Raw genomic sequence first — 23,560 nt, 5'->3', positions numbered from 1 at the left:
TTTATTTGCATCAGTAACAACATACAATAGTAAAACTGGCCAAAACCCTGGTAATCTGATCATATTTCAAAGGTTATTACTTGAAACATTCTGCATTGCAAGCATCTTAAAACTGTATATTATTGTATAATACTTTCACAATGAAACTGGCAACCTACTGTTTTTGTTGCAAATCTCCTGTCAGAGACGTCCTGAGAGGCTCCCTGTTTTCGATATGAGAAATAGTTTGTCAAGCTTTATATTCAGCCCAAAGAAATAGTATTTATAATATTGGTAATATACCAACCCTAACCCCATGTTAGTTTCACTGTTCGCCACACTACTTTGCCCCAGCTCTTTATCATGTCTGCAGGTCTTCAGATCAGCTAAATACTACAGGAGTTACAGATGTGATTCCCCTCCTCTATATAGTAGCACATGTGTTGGTTACACTACAACTTCAAGCCACTAGAGGGAGCAGCTAAACCGGGACTTCTACAAAAAATTAAGGGTTCTGCTGTGACTGCAGTGAAGCCAAAATTATGGCAAAAACTGTGATATTTATTGCAGTTATTATAAAGATGGATGGAGGCCAACTTATGATTCAATGCTTACTAAGTTTAAGGGCTGTAAATGTGTCTTGTCCGGCAAAGAGTGCAAAGAGGTGAGTCTAGAAAGAAACTTTCACCACATGATTTTGTGAGACTGATACCCTTGCAACCTTTATCTATACTGTACCCTAGTCTACATACAATGTAGATGCTGTGGTTCAGCTGGTGAGCATCTTCATGCTTACAGTGCCACACTCAAGACAAAATTTTTTTTTCTTAAAACCACTACCTACAATTCATTAATACTTCACATGATTGATATGAATACAACACATGTGCAGATATATATCTTAGCATAGCTATCAATTCACATCACTAATTGATTATAAGCAAATATCACACATGAAAACATATATTCAGCAAGAATATAATATTTGTGAGAAACTCTATGAAAATGTTACTTTTATTCCAATGTCAATACATACTTTTACAGTATGTGATTCCCTTTATTATTCAGTTATCTTGATTCTTGTCATGACCTCATTGTTATTTTTGAATATTAGCTTTTGTTGGCTTGTTGCCTTTTTTACACATATTAAATACTATTTTATTTTCAACAAGAACGTATTTTGAGTCAGTGTGAAATTTTGGACTTTAATTTTAAATATTGAGAATTTCAAGACTTAATTACATAATGTCCTTTAATTGTCTTTGTGATTCCTTCATGATTTTAACTGATTTAATTAGTCAAGTCAAAGTATTTGCTATGCAGTTAATTTTTGTTGTTGATTTTCTAAAATGCACTATATGTCTCATTAGATTTAATTTAATTTATTTATTTTCCTATTATTACAGCTTATTTCTTCACGCTTGAAAGTGCCATAAACATTATTAAAAGTGAATCGAGTTCACGTACATTAAGTCCCGCCCTTTAGTGTACGTGAGGAGTTGCCCCGCCCCCTCCTGCAGGCTCCGATGTGACTTATGGGCGTTGATTTCCGGTATTTAATGTCTGGATTTTCAGGTTTCACCGTGTGTGGGTAATGTGTGTGAGTGTGTATGTGTGTATGTGTGTGTGTTGCATGTGAGTGTGCGTGTGCGTGTGCGTGTTGCATGTGTGAGTGAGGGTGTGAGAGAGTTTGTAGTGTGGCTGTGAACGTCCCCTGCTCGGATACTGTCACCGCTTTGCACCGCAGGCAAGCTCCGTGTTCCTACATGCAAGTTACCGTCGCGGCTCCACAATCGTTGGCCAGCAATGACTGAAAGCCCCGCGACCAAGCCAGCCGATGGGGAAGTGTGTCACCGCGTGAAGAACGGACTGAAACCGGAGAGTAACGGCTTGGTGAAGAGCCTGCACCGCTGCCATGAGCGGCAGCACAAGCACCACTGCCACCCCGAGGAGGAGGAGGTGAGGCCCGGGATGGGACGGGGAGGAGAGGCTGGTGAAGCAGGGGAAGCATCTACTGTGTGGACCCGGAAACACCCGGACAATTACTGTCATTTCATAAACTCGTGCATTATTTGGATATGACAAGATAGACTTTTTAATGCGCTGACGAGTCCGGCTGCTGATAATCTCATGACAGTTTGTTCTCATCTAGACAGACCAAACTCCATAAAAAAGATTTTAGATTTAAGAGTTTTCGATCTTTCGTAATGTTATATTCTTCCTTTAAACATAGATCAAAGCTCTCTCTGAATCATTTCAAGACGTTTTTTAATTCGGCTTGATCACAATTGCTCCAAGCATCACCTGAATGCATTAAAAGCACAACTTTATGAATGTGTACATACTGAGCTCCACCGCCCCCTCGGTGGTTTCATAGGAGGAAGGTTGTTAAAAAAAAAAAAAGGCGGGTGTCACAACTCTGAAAGTTGACATTGCATTGAATTCTAACTCTGTTTAGTTTATGATATGTGTGCCGAGTTTCAGAAGAGGTCTGGCTCTAGCCTTATATTGTGACTGTAATTAGAGGAACAAACTGGGGATAGTATAACTCCTACCAATTCATGAAAATAATCCTACAGTATATCATGATGCACATACTATCACAGCCAGTCAGACAACTTAGGACACTTCACGTCTCTGCCTGGATGATAGCAATACATTTGTATTTTGCCAACTTATCTCATCAGATGATAGTGTGTTTATCTAAGAGGGAGTGCAGTGTGTTTTAGTGTAAACTTATTATTGGCTGCTTCTTTCTATTTCAGATTGAACTGAAATTGAAATCTGGCAGTAAAAGTTTGTTAAAATTCCATTTTCTTGAAGTGGGTAACTTTCTCTACAACTGAGAAAGTGAACTTGCTACGAGAGAGTGAGCAGGGACAGGCTGAACCAGTGCACCTGTTCAGTTAATGTTGTCCATTGAGACTGCATGCATGCTGTGAAACTGCAACGACGCTAATGAAATTTCCACCCTTGGGTGCACCCTCTGTTACTGTCCCAATTAACATGTCCCCTCTGATTACATGATTGGATGCTGTCACACACATGGGCATTTAGACTCGCTTGATATGTTGTGGTACAGTAATTTGAGTGTGAATGTTGCATTGCTAAATTGGAGGAAAATGTTGAACAGTAGTTTCTTCAAATTTCTCCTGGTAGCTGGGTTTCTGTTTAAACTTTTTTGAAGCAGTTTTCTCCTACACCGCAGTGGCTGAGAAATCAATGTCACTCATAACATGATAGTAATAATTCAGTGACATAACTGTTGGCAAAAACAAAGTAATGATAGTTATGTGCAGTTTGAGATTCTTAAGTAAAATAAGGGGAGAGATACAGTGCTGATAGGTTACTCTCAGCACCGGACATTGTGGTGCACAAAACAAAAGCCAGTTTCTGCTGCTGAACTGCACTGGTCCACTAAGAGACTGAGCGCCTGGTGACTGAACCTCAGCTGATTACAGTTCATGCAGATGTCAGCGCTGCTACTCTGTAAGGTATTTGAGAGAGAGGCATGACCGGTCACATGTAGCGCCTAATAGCCATGAGCACAGAGACGAGCATGACTGGAAAGCAAATTGCATAACGTCTGTGAGTAGTAGGTTTCTGTCCGCCATATTATAAAGATGGAGAGAATAGATGTGTAAAGTTGAATTTTCTTTATGAAAGATAGATACATGTAAAGTTTATTAGTGCATTGCTGATCACTTAGTGCTGAGTGCACAGATCTTCCATCAACACAGCCAGTTCCTCCCTTATTTGGAAGTCAAATCTTTCCTCTGTGGCATGTCACACAGTGTTTTCTTTCCTGTAGAGCTAGTGCACAACTGACCAGAACTCAGTACAGTGTTCTTATCTTACTCCCACCTCCAATTTGGCTGCGCATAATTCACCTTGGAGGAAGTTACAGGAACATTACCCAACTACAACAAGATAGCGTGTTTTCTCATTAAAACAAAAGGAGAGGGAGCCACAGGAAATCAGGGCGTAGATTTATATAAGAATATTCCAAATACCAAGTTTTTTTTTCCAGTTAAGGCATTAGTAGGGAAGATGTGTTTTTCATGGGGAAGATAAATTATATTTTTTTCATGCTTAACTTGTAAAAGTGGGTTTGTATTTTGCTCCTTTTAACTATTTCTACATGAAACTGTCTTTGCACTATTTACCGAACCCAAAAGCAAACTGAATATAGTGTCTGCATGCCATATAAGCCACGGCGCCAAGTAATTATGTTTCTTCATTATAAATGAGGTGCAATTAATATTTAGTGTTTTCTTATTGGCAGATTATTTATATAGTTTTCATGTTTCAACATAAACAGAACATTGTGTCACTTCATTTGAATATCTCTGAATCACTATAACAGGGTTAGGAAACTGATAGAGCTACTACAAATAAATGCTGATCCTGACTTAAATGGATATATTAGTAACATGCAAAGCAATAGCTTCAATTATCTTCTCTTAATTGCCATACCTCAACATTCATTGTGGTTTTTACGAGTTGTTTTCTGATGATGATGTTTCACTACATTCCATTTGCTGGTTTCCGGTGTTGCCTAGTTCCACGCGGCCTCCCATCATGGCAGCCTGTACAGTCAGCCCTTCATTGAGTCTTTTGAGGAGACGCCCATGCTGGTGGCAGTACTCACCTACATGGGCTACGGCATCCTGACCATCTTCGGCTACCTCCGCGACTTCCTCCGTCACTGGAAGATCGAAAGGTGCTACATCGCCAGAGAGAAGGACAAACAAAGGGTGAGAGGAAGCCACAGACACAAAATGGGAATTTAGAGGAATAGGGGGAAAAATTAATTCAGGAATGAGTATACAAAAGTCATCAGGCAAGTCGGGAAAAGCCGAATAGGTTTGATGTGTCTTGTAATGACCCCGTCTTGTTTCCCTATAATGACAGCTGTTGAGCAAATTTCCAAAAGCAGACGCATGTGTCGTGCAGTCAGCAAACTGTGCCCTTTTTATAATGACTGGAATGTTATCATTGTTATCTGATGCACGGTGACAATGCTGTGAGCAAAATTGCTGTCAAGGAACAGGAGGCAGGATGCATTTCAGGTGTGGAATGAAACTGATTTGATGGGCCAAGCTCTAATTACTTCACATGTTGCCTGGTGACTCAACGGAGAAACAGCAGTGATAACAAATGGAAAAATAAACCTGATTCATTTGTTATTTTCTTAACTACACTGTGCCAAAGTGATATTTGCACACCACAAAGCTTCCAAACATTAGGAGCTATAGTACAGGCTCTCATATTTCAAGCATATGGAGCTGTATTGCTTCAAGCTTTGGTGTTTTTGCAAAAGAAAAGAAAAAAAATAAAAGGATACATTTGATATGATCTTGTCCGCCGTGACCATATCCTAAACAGGAAATAGACTGGACGAAAAGTGCTTGTGTATATGCTGAAACACTTAGCAGTTGAGATGGATTTGTGTGCCCCGCATGCAAAATCAGTGCGGCTGGTGTAATATTTCTCTCCCCGATGTTGTATTGCTTTTCTCCACAATAGTTTGCTGTGTGCACACTTAAGGTCGCATTTCTCTGTCAACGCACATCTAATGGTGGATTTATCAGCACTTTTGGAACATGTCCTTCGCCACTCGGATTGTTTTCGAAGTGTTATGTAATGTTTGATAGTGAAGCCCATTGTTTTAGGTATTTGGTTATGTTGAAGAAAGGAAGTTTGTGGAGTAGATATGGGGGGTGGGGGGTGGGGTCGTTAAATCAGCCCGAGGATATCCCACAGATATTTTCTCCAAGAACTACGGAAAATGAACTCCCTCAGTCGGTCATGTGTTGTGTTACAGATTATATTTCTGGAGATGAAATTCCTTCCAGCTAAGCTTTCCAGAAGTATGAGTGGCATGTAGGTCTTTGAAGTTACTATTAGTTTCTCAACTCATAAAACAAACATGCACGATTTACGGTGAAATTCCTACATTCAGCTCACGGTTCTGTCTCTGCTCTCTCCCACTATGTTCTCTTTGTTCCCCCCCTGTCCAGGACTTTGTTCCACTCTACCAGGATTTTGAGAACTTTTACACCAGAAACCTCTACATGCGGATCAGAGACAACTGGAACAGGCCGATATGCAGCGTCCCCGGGGCCAAAATGGACCTGATGGAAAGAGCGTCCCTCGACTACAACTGGACTTTTGAGTGAGAAAAGACACACCTTGTCATTCAAGGCTGTCAATGTGTTAATCAATACGTTAGCCTCCAGGTATTCAGACAGTCTCAGAGTGACAGAGGCCACAAATAGCAAAGATTCAGGTCAACTGTGTGGTTAGTGTCCCAGTCGAGGTATAGTTGTCACTGTGGTAACATTCTTATCTCCTACAAACACAAAGATAAGTGAGATATTTCAGTTTAGACAAAGGACTGGGAAATGTTACTGGACAGCAAAAACAGTGAGCAGGGTTACACACACTCCTCACTGGCCAGAGCTGACCAAAAGCTACAACAGTGTAAAACACCATTTTACACTGTTGTGTTGTTTGAAAGAATAATATTTGGCACTAAGTGAAAGTGGTTTTTGAGCTTTGAATATGTAATGTTTTGGTGCGTGCAGCCATTATTAGTCACAGAAGGAATGTGGTCTCTTATATGGGGAAAAACGGGGGTGATTAAGGGTAGAACCAGGTCGATTAATCAGCCAGGTTGATATATGAGCCGACAGTAGCTTATTGTGTATATATATCATATCTGTGCATAAGGGCCGAACAATTCATCGTAATGTTAGTGCAATATCCAAATCGTAGTAGCTGCATTTAAAACTGCAAGAAGGTAAAATGGGTCACAGCATACCATAAATGAAGAACTGTGGTGCTACAAAGATGCTATCGCCTACAAATCATATTCTTCAGATGTAAGGGAATATGGTTATCGGTACAGACCCCAGCAAAAATCACTTCATCATCATTTTTATATTTTTCTCAGTGAAAATGAAATGCAAAAACTCATATCGCAATTGCAGCATCTGCCAAAATAATTGCAATATGATTTTTTTTTTTTTTGCAAATTATTTCATTTTGTTATTTTCTATTATTTTGTTGGGTCAGTTCGTGTGTTTCTCAGTATTACTTATAGTAGTACTTATTAAACATTTGTACAACACCCCCACATACACAAAGACAGGACTGGGTAAACCTGTTCAGTTCAATGCAGTTCAGTATAACACAGAATCTGACGTCAGAAAAATAACCACACGGTTAAATCAACTCCTCTGGGACACATTCATAACCAAACATACGCCATACTGTATGTGAAAATGAAGCATTTATCGCAGGTCTAGTGTACTGGATTGCATTATATTGTGTATAGTATGACTTGTTAGTAGTGATATTGTGTTTCAGAATCCAATTATTTAGTATTTTTTCCACATGCAGAAACAAAGGACGTGATTCAGTGCATCACAACGTAGTTTATTTAAACCAGTTTACTCAAATCTAGTATGAGCCAGGTGTATTTTCCAAATTCTCAACAGCAGTAACCACAGAGAACCTTATCTCCCCAGTGTAGATGAGATAAGACCACATTTGTAGCTAGTTTGAAAAGAAGCCTTTCCTCCTGCATTGGTCCACTTTCATATGTGGTTCATCATTGTGATTTATATCTTTGTATCTTGTGACGATGATCACTGGTGCGTGAGGATAGACAGAGGTCAGCCACGCTGTGTGTGTGTGTGTGTGTGTGTGTGTGTGTGTGTGTGTGTGTGTGTGTGTGTGTGTGTGTGTGTGTGCGTGAAGTCAGACATCACGCACTGCGACAAAAAGAAAGGAAAAGCAAAAAGTCAGAGAGCGGGGAGTGCCAGTGAGAAAATGAGGGGACAGCTGCGTCAAACAGCATGGCCGATCCTGCTCGAGATCGGAAAGACTGGAAAAACAAAGAGGACTTTCATGCAGTCCAGCCTCTCACTCTCACTTCAATTTAGTTTTTTAATTAGCTCTGCCGATCATTACTATTAATTGTACCAATAAGCCTGCAGAAACATTGGCTTCCTCTCATTGATTGTTTCCTCTGTCTGACTCTCTCTCCCAGGTACACGGGTCGGGTAGTGCAGGATGTGATTAACTTGGGCTCGTATAATTATCTCGGCTTCGCTGAGAACACAGGTCCTTGCGCTGAATCTGCAGCTGAGGTCACCATGAAGTATGGCGTCGGAGTTGCAAGCACCAGGCAGGAGATTGGTACAAATGCGCGCGCGCACACACACACACACACACACACACACACACACACACACACACACACACACACCAGACACACCCACTGTTATTGCTGTCACTGGAGCAATGTGGAGGGATTAATTCACCACAGTAAACAAAGCATCATAGACCAGTCTGTTTAGTTTTGTAGTGAAAACTAAAGTAATGGATTCCATCTGTGCACATGGTGTTTGATTTCAATGCAAATATCAGAAAGCATAGTTTTAATATCTTAGCTATATTTCTGCTGCACAGCATTGATTCTATCATTGGGACATGAGTAGGACTGAAACTAACATTTATTTTATTATTGATTAATCTATCAGTGTTCTTAATAAAGTGTTTAATTTATCAAATGTAAGAAATTGTTGAATAAAAAAAAGAAATGCACATCACAATTCCCCAAAAAGATTTCTGAAAAATAGTTCAAACCCAAACATTTCAATTTAGATTTGACATAAAACAGACAAAAACAGCAAATCGTCACATTTGAGAAGCTGAATCCAAAAAATATTGTTTTGTTGTTTTGTTTTTTATTTTTAAATGAATTGTTTTGGTTTTTTTGACTTTTTAACTGTTTGAGTAATCAATGAATAGGTTTAGCTTTAGCCCTAACAAAGATGTTAAAGCCAGTTCTTTCTAAAAGCCTTTTTTTTTTTTTTTTTAAATTGTATGTTTTTATATCAATGTTTGTTAGCTACTAGTGTCCCTCTTTGCTGACTTGTGCAGGTGCGCATTGCAAACAAAATGGTAACCCACTCATAAAAACATTGCTTCATGGTGCAACTAGTGGTCAAAAACTCAACATAGCTTCTTTAAGCCTTAATCTTTGTTTTTACTCTGAAAAGGCCAATCAAGGATCAGTTATCCTTTTTTCCAAATGGGCTGGATTTACAAATTAAAGAAAGACAAGAAAAAAACTGATTAAAAAAAAAAAAAATTGGGGGGAAAAAAAGAAAATATTTAAATAAAGATTAATCAAAACACAAAGACTGAAAATTATACTGTTATTTAAAAAATAATAGTAATTGTCTTAAAGGATCCTATGTAATAAATAAGACCAAAACTTCCCAGATTTACCAGAGTATCAAGATTAAAAATCTGTTGAAAATAATATCTGGAAGACAGATGTCTCTTCAAGGGTTTATATGTACTTACATAATCTATAGATGAAGCCAGACTGCAGAGCAAGTCTGATAAGATCCAGATGAGCCTGGAGGAAGCGAAGTAGACCATCTGGTTAACAGATATTTACTGATAGAGTAGAAACACTGACGCCTCTCTCTCTCTGTGGCCTGGCCACGTCTTGATAAAGAGTGCAGTAGTGTGTGCTCCATAAGAGCTGTCAGCTGGAAATATTAGATGATATGTAATGTGGCACTGAGAGACAGATTGACTCCAAAAGCTCATGGAGGTTTTATGATGCTTGTGTGTTGACAGATTGCAGTTGTCTGGCATTATTTAGATACAGAAACAGTAACATAAATGAATAGTTCAACTTTTTGGTATATTATGCTAAAGTCAAATAAGAACAGACATAAGAACTACGCTTATGTCTATACACCAAATATGAAGCTACAGCTTGTTAGTTTAGCTCAGGGGGAAACAGCTACCTGTCCAAATATAACATTGACAACAAGACTCCAGTAGGAGTCCTGTGCCTGGACAAAAATAGTCCAGCACATTAGCACCTGTAAAACCACACTTGTCATTTTTACACATTGTTTAATGCATACAAAAAAATATAAAAATATATCATGTCAATTTGTCTCACTTTCCTTTGTTCCGTCTGCCATCAGGCTATAAAAACAACTCAGCCAAAGGAAGTGGACTAATAATATATTTAAATAATATAATAATTAATTATTATTGTTTATTTATTATTAACTGTTATTATTGTCAACAACGAGCTGATGGACACATTAATTTCCCTTAGGGGATAAGTATCCATCCATCCATCCATACATACAGACATACATAAATAAATAAGTAACATGTTAATTATAGAGCTTTCAAGGTGCTGGTAGGTGCTGAGGTATTTTTGAATGTTGGAGAGGCTAGATGTTTCCCCCTGCTTCTAGACTTTATGCTAAGCTTAGCTAACCATCCCCCTGGCTGTCACTTAATATTGAATGGAGAGATATGGGAGTGTTATCAATCTTGTCATCTCATTCATCTCATCTAGAAAGCAAATAAGCATATTTTCCAACATCTTGAAATATCCCTTATATATTTATTATGTTTACTGAACAATCTGTGTAAGTCTACAGTGACTTCAGAAAGTATTCCGACCCCCTACACTGTACACACTTGATTGTCTTGTAGATTTTGAATGGATAAAATTGCTATTTTAAGACTGGGGCACAGTTTCAGCACAACAATGACCTGAAGCAATCAGCCAAAGCCCAGACTTAAACCCAGTAGGAGATCTGAAGATGGCGGTTCACAGATGCTTCCCATTCAGTTTGACGGCGCCTGAGATGATCCGCCAGGAGGAGTGGGATAAACTGCCCAAATCCACGTGTGCAGAGCTTGTAGAGACTTTCTCAAGAAGACTTGAAGCTGTAACTGCTGCCAAAGGGGCCGCTACAAAGTACTGAATTGAGTGTCATTTTGTAAATGAGAATTTTCTGCTTTTCATTTTTAATAGATTTGCAAAGAAATTTGAAAAAATTCACTTTGTAACAATGGGTTATTGAGTGTAGATTGATGTGCAAAAATGGCAGTTTTACCCTTTTTACGATACAATAAATCGTGCAAAAAGTGAAGGGGTCTGAGAACTTTACTGACACCACTGTATATCTTTCAGGTTCTGACTGGTATGTGTTTTTGGTGACCTCCTATATGTCTGCATCTCAGGCAACCTGGACAGACACGAGGAGATGGAGATACTGGTGGCTAAGTTCCTCGGCGTGGAGTCAGCTATGGCGTTTGGGATGGGGTTTGCAACCAACTCCATGAACATACCAGCGCTGGCTGGAAAGGTAAGACCACAGGTGATCGGTGGTTCCTTGGTAGAGCTGGTTTATTCTTGCAGCACACATTTCTTATCTCTACTCTTAGGCTTCCTACTTACCAAGCAATTTTGTGTGTGAACTGTTGGGTACAGTCTCTGACAGAAACATTCCATAACATCACACTATCACAGGTCACCAGCAGCACCACATGTACAGAGACACAAAACCACCCTCTGGCGTCATATCAGGAGGAACTTCTTCCTGTTCGCACAATGAATAGTAGCTTGACTGCATGTCAGGGGGAAAAATAACAGTTCAGACCAGTCTGTTCTGTCACATTGCTGCTTGTGTCGTTTGGCAGGTAGATCTCCTCACGACACAGTTGAGTGGAGTCAGTGTGAGACTGCTGCTTTAAATTCTTTTCGTGATTGTGAAATTATGCAAACCTGAAAATGTTTGCACATTTCCATCATCAATGTAGTCGCTCAGTGGTTTCCCTAGCAAACAATGCAATCAATAAGAAAATATGTACCAAACTGATTTTTGAAGTAGGTCAGTAGATGTAATGTTATCTGAGGCCTCGGATGGGTAAAAAAAAAAAAAAAAAAAACATTTGTATGAATAATTTATGCTAATTAATGTTGGTCTGGTGTCCTGCAGGGTTGCCTGATTCTGAGTGATGAACTGAACCACGCCTCTCTGGTGCTGGGAGCCAGACTCTCTGGGTCTACCATAAGAGTCTTCAAACATAACAGTGAGTGTGATTACAAATAGGTCCTACTGTCATGTGACTCTTAAATGCATTTATAGGTCCATTCATTCTCTGTCCACCTGCATCCTCATGTCTATCTCTGTTTGTCAATCCCTCACTTCAAGTGGTTAAGCTTTGTCTTCATTCATTGCTTCTTTCTCTTAGTACTTTTATTGTCCCATATCATTAATGCACTTGGAGCGATTATGTTTTTCTTATACGTATTCTTCCATATGCGGTGTCACCACTGTGTGGTAATTTGGTCTCATCACTTTAGTTTATATAGTGGAAAATATGGTACATACACACACACACACTGTGGGGAGCTAGCTCTGCATTTTATGTCTGTTTTAGTTTCCGATCATAATTTCAGTGTTTTGAAAAACCTGACCGAGCCAGATTGAGTTTCATTTTAGGAGTCAGCCAAAATGTTTGGTACTCACAAATATATATATAAGCTACCACATCACTTTTTGAAAGTATTAGGTCTGTTTGTGCAAGACATTTTGCCATGTCAAAGTTGGCAAAGCAAAAATAATAATAACATTTAATCATGGCTAAATCTAGCTGCTTCAGTTTCAGGACCCTGATGTGGTTCATGCTAGCTCACGCTCACAGTGTCATGGCTTACTGAGACATTTAATTAGAAATTGCTATCATGTTATTAATAACACCTGTGCTTTTCCTCAAATAAGTCAGATTGTATGCCGTTACAAAATCATATTGGCATTCAGCATACTGTATCTTCTCTCTGTAAACACTTTTTCTGTAACACACTAACCTCATTTTCACACACACAAAAATATGTGGTGACATTTGCCATTAGCGTCCTGCTAACAAACCCAAACTCCTCAGCTAGGCACTTCAAACTAGCTTTACTATTTCTACCTGTTAGTCACTTCAGTAATTTGTAGTTTGTCTTGTCAGCTACAGACACAAACAAACCAAATCTGCTTATTATTATTTCACCAAATGGTGTAAAAAAATAAAATAAAATAAACAAAAATATGGGGTTGCTGAAGAGTTGAACTACAGCTAATGTGCTAAGAATAAGGCCAAATCATGAAAGAATCTCATGTTATTTGATTATAATGTTTTCAATAAAACACTCACTATTCAGTTGTTGCAGGCATATCCACTCTTTATTTGAGGGTGTATTGAAACTGCGTAGGCGAGTGTGTAGGCTAACCACAAATTGCGAGTGGTTTTGTGCCACTGTTGATACCAAAAGTTTCATTTTGAGTGTACTGCTCTCTTGATTCTCCTGTCAGATATGCAGAGCCTTGAGAAACTGCTCAGAGAAGCCATAGTTCATGGGCAGCCCCGGACTCACAGACCATGGAAGAAGATCCTCATAGTGGTGGAGGGCATTTACAGGTAGTTCATCCTTTTTTCCTTCACCAGATAGATGCTTTGATAAAATATTTTCAGACACTGAAAGGGATTTGGATTTTGCAGCATTAACAGCTGACCGTGCTAAAAGTGTCATTAGCCAAAAACAATAGAGCAAGTCGTTTTTAGAGTCCCATGATTTCCCTCCTAGTTTCAAGTGAACACTGCCTGACGAAATTGCACAAGCGTCAGGTTTTGTGCATCAGTAAATAAAGTGATTTATTTTTAACTGTAAATTTTACACTGAGCAATCTGCTTTTACCTGTGAAATCATTACTTCTGTCATACATTTCATACGTTGACAATATATTTGAAGTATAATACTTGACATCTGGTTGTCATTCAGATGAAGTCTGTTCAGCAGATGACAGTACTCCCTTGAGCTCAAATTCCCTGGGTTGTCAGGAATGAAATTAACATGAACACACCGTGACATTTGCTTGACACTGACTGAAACGCATTCTGCTTGCCTTTTCCTCCCTGCAGCATGGAGGGCAGTATAGTCCGCCTGCCAGAAGTGATTGCCCTGAAGAAGCGCTACCGGGCTTACCTTTACCTAGACGAGGCCCACAGCATAGGGGCACTGGGGCCGAGAGGGAGAGGCGTGGTCGATTACTTTGGCCTCGATCCCTGTGACGTGGATGTCATGATGGGCACATTTACCAAGAGCTTTGGCGCTGCGGGGGGATACATCGCAGGGAAACGGGTGAGAACGGACAGTTGTGGGTTTATTTTATGAGCATTTTTCAGATTTCAGAGTTATGAAGAAAGATGGTATACTGTAGCATAAGATAAATTCAAGCTCACAAGTTAAAATATACAGTAGATAGTTTTCCAATTCAGTAACCCAGGGTAAATTAAACACTGATGTTAAATGTACTGCGTTATATATATGCAGTCTCTCAAAATCAGAAGTTACAGTGTCAAGTGGGAAAGTTTAAGCTCTGGGGAAAAAAAAGAAAAAAAGGACACCCATCATCCCAGCAATGTGGACTTACAGCCTTGCAGTTCATCACTGCTGCATTCCTGACATACTAGCCCTGTTCCACAGCACATCATTGTGATCGGAACGAGACCAAATCCTGATTTCAAAAGATTTCAATTTTTGTCTCCAGGAAATGCTGAAAAGATTGTGACATATTAGATTTGGTGACGTTGATAAACTAAATATAAAAAAAAAATAAAAAAAAAAATAAAAAAATTTGTCTGGGATGTGTAAGGAAGGAAACTGACATAAAGCATGAATCACTAGTCAAAGAATGTGTCATCACGTTGCAGGATATAACTCACAATACGATGTGTTAATAACCTGCATGTCTTTCAAACATTGTAATAATACCATAAGAGCGATGGTAGTTCTTATTATGTAGGCCTATATAATCTTACTATATGGATATGTGGAAGGAACAAAAATCTGTTTTCATCACAACTACATTTTCTTACTTTACTGCATAAAAGTTTGCATTGAATGTCTGAGCCCTTTATATTCTTACAATATGCAAAACAGTGTATTTTCCAGGTTTTTTTTTATATTGAAGGATTACAGACAACTGTTCATTTGAGTGAGTAAAGAAAGCAGTAAATCTAAAGTAAGCTGTGCCAAGTCTCAGTTACAAAGAATACCAAAGCCTCCAAGGTAGAAGGGGTTGTAGAGTAATAAGTGCATTGCTGTTCATGCATATCTACTTACACATCCTGTGTATCTGCTGGGTTTAGGAGCTTATTGAGTACCTGCGCTCCCATTCTCACAGTGCAGTCTACGCCACCTCCATGTCTCCTCCTGTGGTGGAGCAAATCATCACTTCTATGAAGTGCATTATGGGAGAGGATGGCACAACAATAGGTGAGTCCAAATTGGTGATACAATATTGAATTTTCTTTGAATGTAATAAATCAAGGGGTGTTGCGATATAACGATTTTGACAATAACTGTGATATTTAAAATATGAAATATCGGTATTGTGTTAATAATACACGTTTATATCGTATACTATAATATGGTGATGACAGATGTTAGGCCTTGTGGATCTTTTGTTTATCAGTTCATCTGGTTGCCTTACTAACCATCAAGTTTAATTGTTGTTTGTGTACATTTTTGTACAGTTATGGTTACAAACTCTCTCCATCTCCCTACGCTCCTCTTATTCATTTGCCAAAAAAAGAGACAAAACGGACAATAAACAAAGTAAAAGATTAATTTGACTGATAGCATTATTATTACTATTACCTATTATTATCATTTTTTTTTTAATTTCTATAGATGTCAGGATAAAATTATTATCGTGAAATCTTTTGGCTATGATAATCATGATAATCTTGTAGTAAAAAACTGATATTGTGACAGCCTTAAATAAAACCCTTTTCCATAATAGAAAATTATTAACTGGGCTCTCAGGTCCTCTGCCTGCCAGTGCTAATTTGTACAGTCATTCTTAAAAGGGATTCCCAAGGATTCTGATTTATAACAGGGGTCAATGGTTAAGAACTGCTCGTGTTTTTGTTTATATTGTAATGAAAGCATAGAGATGTTTGTTTTTTCAAATGCTCAACTCCCTCCTTACAAAACCTTTTATCAGATGAAACGATACCATTTAAAGTTAGATCTATGTGTCATGTCTCCTGGTTGAGATGAAAACTCAACATGACAACCAAAGAGTTTGAAGGAGTCGGGGTAGAAGTGAAAATTTAAGGGAATTATTTTCAGGTTATCTCAATACAAATCTAAGATCAACAAAATATGGGGGAGGATGGGACAATACAAACAAAACAAAACGAATTAACTTCTAAAAACACCTAACATTGCTTTGACATGCTTTAACATTACACTGAAATGTAAATGGCACCCCCTTCCAAACTTACCTACTGTCCTACATCCCACCACATACCTTTTCCTAATATTCCTAATAGGTTTTCTCTCACAGTACAAGACTAGCTCAGCTGAGAGAAGAGTGAGTGAGTGAGTGAGTGAGTGAGAGAGAGTGAAGTCGTCAGGAGTATTGCTTTTATTGACGAGCTCCGAATGATGACAGGCCAACTTGAAGCCAGGAAACCAAAGAGCAGGCATGACTCAACTGCAACAGACACCAATCAGACTGATTAGCACCTGGAGAGAAAACCGGGGATGAGGAGAGAGACAGGAGGGAAGAAAAACTAACAAACACTTTGGCCCTGTCTGACATGTAACACATATTAAGAGATTTAGTGGAGTAGCTTATTACAAGGTCAAGATTTTACTCTGCAGATGGATAAAGGAGCCGACAGCAACAAAGACTGTGAATGAATAACATGTCAGATACATCGAAAGCTTAGAAGTGAGAATAGACCAGGACTGACAAACCTGCACAAAGCAACATGTCACACGACAAAAGGATATTGTACAAAGAAGGCGAATCATGCAAGGAAAACTTGATAAAGAAATTAAGTTAAATGAAATATATGTGTATTATTAGTATTATAAGTATATTTAAATCAACACTAAATAGTGAATATATTCACTGCAAAATCAGCACATCAGGATTTATTTGGTTGAATTAATTCAATCTTCGTTGCTGTAATGCTCCTCGTTAGCCACCAGGTGTCAGTGCAAACTACTATTGTCTCTTATTCCAGCTATTGTGCAAAGAGGAGAGTAGAAGCTGTCGCAAGCCTGGAACTCATTTTTGATTCTTTAGACTTATTATTGTCTTACTAATGATAATAGTGTCCTAAATTTCATATAGTAAACATTTCTGCTGTCTTTTTGCCCTGAGTTGATCCTCTCAGGTTGGGCACAATTCCACCTCCTTCACTGGGACTGGCTAACCGTAAACCCGAGTACAATCCTGAGCCAAACTTAACTTAACTAAACATCTGTGATCTAAACCTAAACTTCACCTTACCTGTGTTCACCTGCTGTAGATCAGTGTGTAGGTGGAGGGCTGCTGAAATTGGATCACAGAAAATGTGTAACATATACAAGCCCCACCATATAATACTGTCCTTAAGCTGCAAAGCATTTACCATTAAAGGCATTTGATTGGCTAATCCAAGCCTTTGTGCTGCTTTCTTTTTACCCAAAAGCGTTTTTAATTTTTGATATTGACATAGACTCTATCATCTCCATGCGTCTTTCCAAAAATCTGCATGCAATAGTTTTTACGAGTAGTTGGGGAAACTAAATCTTTTGCGCACCCTAAACAGAGTTTGTTGCTTTGTGTCTGATACAAGCCCAGCTTTTCAAAGAAGCCAGTGAAGAAATCTCCTATGGGAGAAGAAAAAACATTACAGAAAAACTAAGAACTTTATCTCCCCGTGGTGCCTGGATGCTGTAACACTCACATGTTTTCACACACTCATCTCATGAATGTGATTGTTTTCAGCTGCTTGTCAACCGTCATTTTTTTCATCTTTTCAAAGCACCGTCACCCTTTGCTGATTTCCTTTCTTTTCTTTTCAACCAAAGATATCAGATCTGGTAAAGAAAAAAACAAATGCTTGAAAAGGAGAGGAGTCTTTGTTAAACTCTGTCACTTCTTATACATTTTTATCTTTTACAGCAAGTGTTTTTTTTTTGTTTTTTTTTTCTAACTTTCAGTAGTAAATTGTACTGAGTAGATATGAAGGACATTCAGTGCAGCTCAATACAGTGAATAAATATCCACATATTGTTCATTAATTACATTAGCACTGATAAAACATACATTATTTACAGTTTAATTGTAACATCTGACTGAGATCCTTAAGAGACTGTGTCCATAACATGTTCACATGTTAATGACCGAGTAACAACGGTGGTCAGCACATTGTGTTGTCGTAAGGTATATATCCTTTTCAAACACTTGATAGGAGTGTGGTTAACTTGCAGTGTATTTGCTGTCAACTCTTCAAAATCTTTTCTCATCACCTCCAGGCTGTGACCGTGTGCGACAGCTGGCAGAGAACACAGTCTATTTCCGCAAGAGTCTTCGAGAAATGGGCTTCATCATCTATGGCAACAACGACTCTCCTGTCGTACCCATGATGCTCTACATGCCCGCCAAGATAGGGTGAGCCACCAGCTTTGACTGGATGCTGCTAGGAGACTGTATCCACCGACTCCCACCTGGAGCATTTCAATCAATATGATTATTATTATCAGGCTTTTGTTTGCTTAACTCGTTTATTGTTGAGCATTTCTATAGTAAATAGTAAGCGTGAAAGTTCAGTCTTTTTGGAAGAAAGTCTTAACTCGAGCGACAATAAATAATCAATATATTTAATCAATTACCTATGTTCATCCAATCACAGGATTGTAAAACTCACCAAACGGAGTAATTTAATTTCAAGGTCAATATTAAGCAGACACTTTTATGTTCTAAATCTTTTGTATTGTGAAGCAGCATCACATTACTCACTTATAGAACATATAACAATGTTACACACACAATAACAAATGCAACTAAAACACAAATAGAAGATAACATTAACGTTAACAGAAGCCCTCACAATCCTCTCCCCAGCCAACTGTAACTCCTTGAGGAGTATCTGTTTATGTGGTCAGCTGCTGTTGGCGTGACAACAACAGTAGAAGTTTCTATACATTAAGAATGGAATAGGACATTGTTGTTGTTGTTATTGTCCTTGAGTCATTTTTGCTGTGTGTGTCTCATGTTTGCCCCCCCCACCACCACAGAGCGTTTGGGAGGGAGATGCTGAAGAGGAACATTGGGGTGGTGGTCGTCGGCTTTCCTGCTACGCCCATCATCGAGTCCCGGGCTCGCTTCTGCATCTCAGCCGCCCACACAAGAGACATGCTCAACAGGGTAAATATTCACTTCCCTTCACAAACTAAGTGACAAACTTTTAGATAAATGAGAAACAATTCTCACTTAAAACTGGCTTTTTAACCATGAGATGTTAATTTGAGATCATTGATATTAAAACGTATCGATACTAATAGTTGAAACTGACTAAACAAGCATTTCAAAAATCTTCTCCTATGTTTGGACGCCTCTAACATGGCTGTTAAGTCTTACTGGTGAAATGTCCTTCTGCTAACTAATGATATGCAGCTTCTGCACGCTTACCACATTGTATGGGAGCTAAACCTGAATTGTTTTTCTTTTTCTTTTCTTTCTTTTTTTTTTTTTTTCTTTTTAAGTATTTTTAGATTGCAAGGGTATTGATGGTGACTAGTCATGCATAGCCAGATCTCACTGTGCTCTGCCCACACAGTAGAAAGAAGCCATTATTATTCAGTGAAAAACACTCTCTGGGTTTTCTAGACTTTCTTTAATTAGTCAGAATTGTCAGTCCCAAGCCTTAATTGCAGTAAGCTTTACTGGTTCCTCTGCTAAGTCTTGTTCCAGGGGGTCATGGCTAATTACTAGACTTGTGTACACATCAAGTTTTTTTTTTTTTACTTTTTTTGTCAAAGTTTTCCAGTGTGTAGCTTGTTAGCTTGATTTGCCAGAAGGGAGAGTGGGGTACAAAATGCCAATATTCCCCAATTGGCAGGCAGTGGTACTGGCTGTTACTAGCTGAGGCTGATTTTTGTTTAAAGTTATACTCCTACTAAAAAGTTAGGGCCCTCCTGTTCCAAGCTATTGTAATGACCTTCAAGAAGCTAAGCAAGAGATCACAGTGACATTAAAGGGAAGAAGGGCAGTCTAATGGGTGGAAAAGTGTCTCTAATTGGGAGGACACAGGTTGGATCTCTTGTGTCTGCTCGTGGAGAATACTTTTGGGTCTCTTCAGATACACCGAATCTCTCCTGTCTCTCGCTGCGTCTGACATCATTATAAGTGTATCACTTAGAGTTTAAGGAGAAGTGGAGTTGAAGTGACCCCATGCAACAACGACAGTAAAGCATCAGCTGGATCACTCTGCGGGTTAATGCACAGTGCATTCACAGCATATTCTGAGTGTTTGGAGTTCAGACCTCCACTCCAGCCACCCTCTTTACTCATTGTGTTAGTCTACAAAAGCGCAGAGCTTTGATTGCTCTTGGCAACACATCAAAAAGCTGCCCGCTCTTCTCAAGGAGGGCTCCTCTATTATACTGAAATGAGCTCACTGCCGAGCTGACCGCTCTTCCTCTTCCAGTCACGGTCTTAAGTCCTTTTTTATGCCTCCATGCCAGCAAAAGTTGTGAATGGAGGCATTATGTTGTCGAATTTCAGGAACGCCTTTATGGAATTTCTTATCTGGTGAATGTTCGTTTGGACTCAAGGATGAACTGATTAGAAGTTGGAGGTCACAGGTCAGAAGGGTTTGGGGTTAGGCTTAGAGGATTAAGGTTTTAGGGTTAGGGTTATGGTTGGAGGGTTAGGGTTTTAGGGTTAGCATTTTACCGTCAGGGTAGGGTCAAAGGTCAAGAAGTGGAATCAGTGGAAGTGTCTAATAGGATAAAATGATAAAGTGATGATATTTTATATCCAAGCGGTCAAAGGTCTAACTTCTCTGTGACATCATAATGTTATGCGAAAATACTTCTCTGGCCATTACTTAACACCATAACTCACGAACAGAAAGGGAGATCGTCAGCATATTTCCTATAACTGGACTGGTCGGCAGAGGCAAATAGCCACGAGGCCATAATGGATGACCACCAGGTCATGGGGCCTTCTGTTCCTCTGGTGGTCAACCATAAACTCACTGGATTTGCTGATATTGAGCTTCAGGTGACTGTCATTGCACCATGTGACAAAGCACAGCATGTTTCTCATTGGGAAATTACCCACTTGAATCATACATGTGAATATAATGATACCTCCCACGCGCGGGTGTCCTCGATGCTCAGCTGACTCGAATGCAGACTGTGTCCCCACAAAGTGCTGTCTATTCAGGACTGTTATCTGCTCCTGTTCTTCTTGTGCTTTGAAAAAATAAAATAAAATAAGCTGAGGGACAGGCAGTGGGAGTATTGTAGTGCTGTAGTGCTTTTATCTGTCATGATGTTAAAACCCACCTCTGTTAGCCTTTCTCTTTGTATCATTCCCTCACACTTTGATGTGTCATTTTGGTTTGTGTTTCTTTTACCTACTGGTGAGCTTTGACAGTTTTGTCGTCTCATTTTACACACACGCACACACCCACACATATACAAATAAACCTTAAGTCTTTTATTATTGTCCTTCCTAAGACCTTTCATTTGATCGACTACATGAATATCCTAGCTTCAAACAAATGTCAAATCCTAACTAACCTACACCAACATCAAAGCAGTGAGGACAGGTGCATTAATGCATACAAAGACGATGGGTGGACAAGAATAGAGATGGATGTCACAGATTTGCTGCAAGTGCAACAAACGGATGTAAAGACGCATCAACTTAAATCTGCCCTTATCATTATTTTTTATACTAACAATGGATCAAATGACTACATGCAAAGTGAAAGGGGTCACTCATCGAAAGTAACAAACCTACAGAGAATGATCACATGACTCCGCAGTTCCCCTCAACTCAATGGAGCAATTTAGCATCTTTCAGTTTATTGTTTGTATTTTATACCCTGCCAACATTTTTGGTTTACTCTGATCAGTGTCATTTCTAGTCGCAGATGGCAGCTGTTTTCAGTGAAAACGCTCTGAGAAACCCACAGGACATGACCTGACATGACCTGACCTGCCCAGCACCAAACAGCAGACAGACAAAGTTAGCAACTAGCTTGTGAAGGTTTTTGTAGGGAGTTGGTGGAGATTAAAACAGAGCTAAAAGTAGTAACATTCATCAGACGGCCAGACACACTAATCCAAATTAATGCTAAAGAGTTGTTTACTAAGCTCACTGATAAACTTGATTGAAGTATGTATTCACATACACATGATGGCAACCTTACATGGCCTTCAGTCCTCGGGAGTGTTGCACATCCTCATAAATGAACGCTATGTAGCCATGAGTCACAAGTTAGCACATGACTAGTGGTGGAAGCATCAGAAAGTAAGGTGAGCAGCAGTCGGGCATCTCTGTATCATTGGCAGAAAGTTTTGAGGAGAGCTGTCGCAACAGTAATTTTCTCTGCCGTGATCTCAACATCAACAATTTTGTGTTGTCATGGTTTCTGTTAACGCCGTACATAAGTGGAGTTCACAAGGAAGATGTTCTGTTTTAAGCCACGGATGATCAGGCCCTAATCTGCCCCCTAGTGGACACACTTTTAGATCTGCCAGACACACACAAAGTATGCAAGCATGTGAACAATGACGCTGGCGTCACAGTCGATGTTTTTGCATAAATGTTGGTTTGAAAAAAAAAAAAAAGGGACCACATTCATCATATCAGGTTTAAAAGGCGATCGTACCTCAGTGTTGTTTTTACACTGCACCTCCAAGTGGCCAAAAACAATCAATTAATGCAGCTTTAAGCTTCTGTCAAAATTATTTGCTTTATGCAACAAAGCCAAATCTTCAGGTGACGGAAACACCAAATGGGATAAAAAGTAATGCTATTCAGTCTAAGTATGAGCTGTACCACACACTCACTATACATACACAGCTTGTGCAAGTTAACTGTCAGTCACCAAAACCTTTTTTCTCTGTTTCGTAACTGAAAACATCACAACGAGCCTACAAGCTCTCTACAAATCCAGGCAGCAGGGGAACTCTGTCACATGTTGGCTTTAGTATTTTGTAACATCACATTAGTCGCCCCCACGTCTCCTTGTTATTGTTAACCATACAGGAATCTAGAAAGTTCATTATTTCATTGGTCAGAAATAATGCACTGAACAAACACTTTAGATTTGTTTAGATGGCATATCTCTATGAACTCATTGCCAACTTTGCCCTAACAAGATATCCTACTGGTGACTTCACCTCAAACCAAGGCATTAGGAGTGAAATATTGGGTCCAACTGCAGCATTAAAGTTAGTGGTCTTGTCTGTTTTTAGGGAAGGTTTGTGACTTAATCTTAACAGACAGGTGTGTTTTTTCCATTAAAATCTTGCTTGTTGCAGCTTTAAATTGGCTCGAGCCACAAATTGCCCTTCATGTTGACAGTTTTTTTTTTTTATTGTATAAATGTCTCCACAGGCTCTGAGTGTCATCAGTGAGGTAGGAGACCTTCTTCAGCTCAAGTACTCCCGACACAGAATACAGCCGTCTTTGGCGCGGCCTTTTGACGATAATGTGTATGAGGACATTGACGACTGACGAACCACTCCTCTCCCGAAGCGGCGTGAACCTGAACAACCCCAGAAAATACAGAACGGGTCAAGATGGATCACAAGTCTTCCACAAGGACCAACATGTGCACAGGTGCCCCTTGTCACTAGTTTGCCATAATGTAACACCCC

At 39.3% G+C, this 23,560-nt stretch overlaps 1 protein-coding gene across 1 annotated transcript; it reads left to right on the top strand.

The window, feature by feature from the left end:
• The first annotated feature begins 1,549 nt into the window (after nucleotides 1-1,549).
• On the top strand, nucleotides 1,550-23,554 carry LOC111673710 (serine palmitoyltransferase 2-like). The gene is made up of 12 exons (XM_023431549.2): nucleotides 1,550-1,938; nucleotides 4,542-4,736; nucleotides 6,003-6,157; nucleotides 8,039-8,187; nucleotides 11,065-11,189; nucleotides 11,823-11,916; nucleotides 13,185-13,290; nucleotides 13,792-14,011; nucleotides 15,022-15,148; nucleotides 18,194-18,329; nucleotides 18,956-19,085; nucleotides 23,298-23,554. The coding sequence occupies exons 1-12, from the start codon at nucleotides 1,786-1,788 to the stop codon at nucleotides 23,415-23,417; spliced, it is 1,710 nt and encodes a 569-aa protein (XP_023287317.1). The 5' UTR covers nucleotides 1,550-1,785; the 3' UTR covers nucleotides 23,418-23,554.
• The last annotated feature ends 6 nt before the right edge of the window (nucleotides 23,555-23,560 follow it).

The sequence above is a fragment of the Seriola lalandi genome, unplaced genomic scaffold (genome assembly GCF_002814215.2).
Source record: "Seriola lalandi dorsalis isolate HSWRI2012SDOR001 ecotype SW California unplaced genomic scaffold, Sedor1 jcf7180002054925, whole genome shotgun sequence".
NCBI lineage: Eukaryota > Metazoa > Chordata > Actinopteri > Carangiformes > Carangidae > Seriola > Seriola lalandi.
The sequence above is the reverse complement of the archived record's forward strand: the minus strand, read 5'-3'. Positions and strand labels throughout refer to the sequence as shown.

Coding starts and splice junctions, on each gene's coding strand:
- LOC111673710 (XM_023431549.2), top strand. CDS start 1,786: ATGACTGAAAGCCCCGCGACCAAGCCAGCCGATGGGGAAGTGTGTCAC. Junction 13,291..13,791: donor GTGGTGGAGGGCATTTACAG/GTAGTTCATCCT, acceptor TCCTCCCTGCAG/CATGGAGGGCAGTATAGTCC. Junction 18,330..18,955: donor TACATGCCCGCCAAGATAGG/GTGAGCCACCAG, acceptor CCACCACCACAG/AGCGTTTGGGAGGGAGATGC.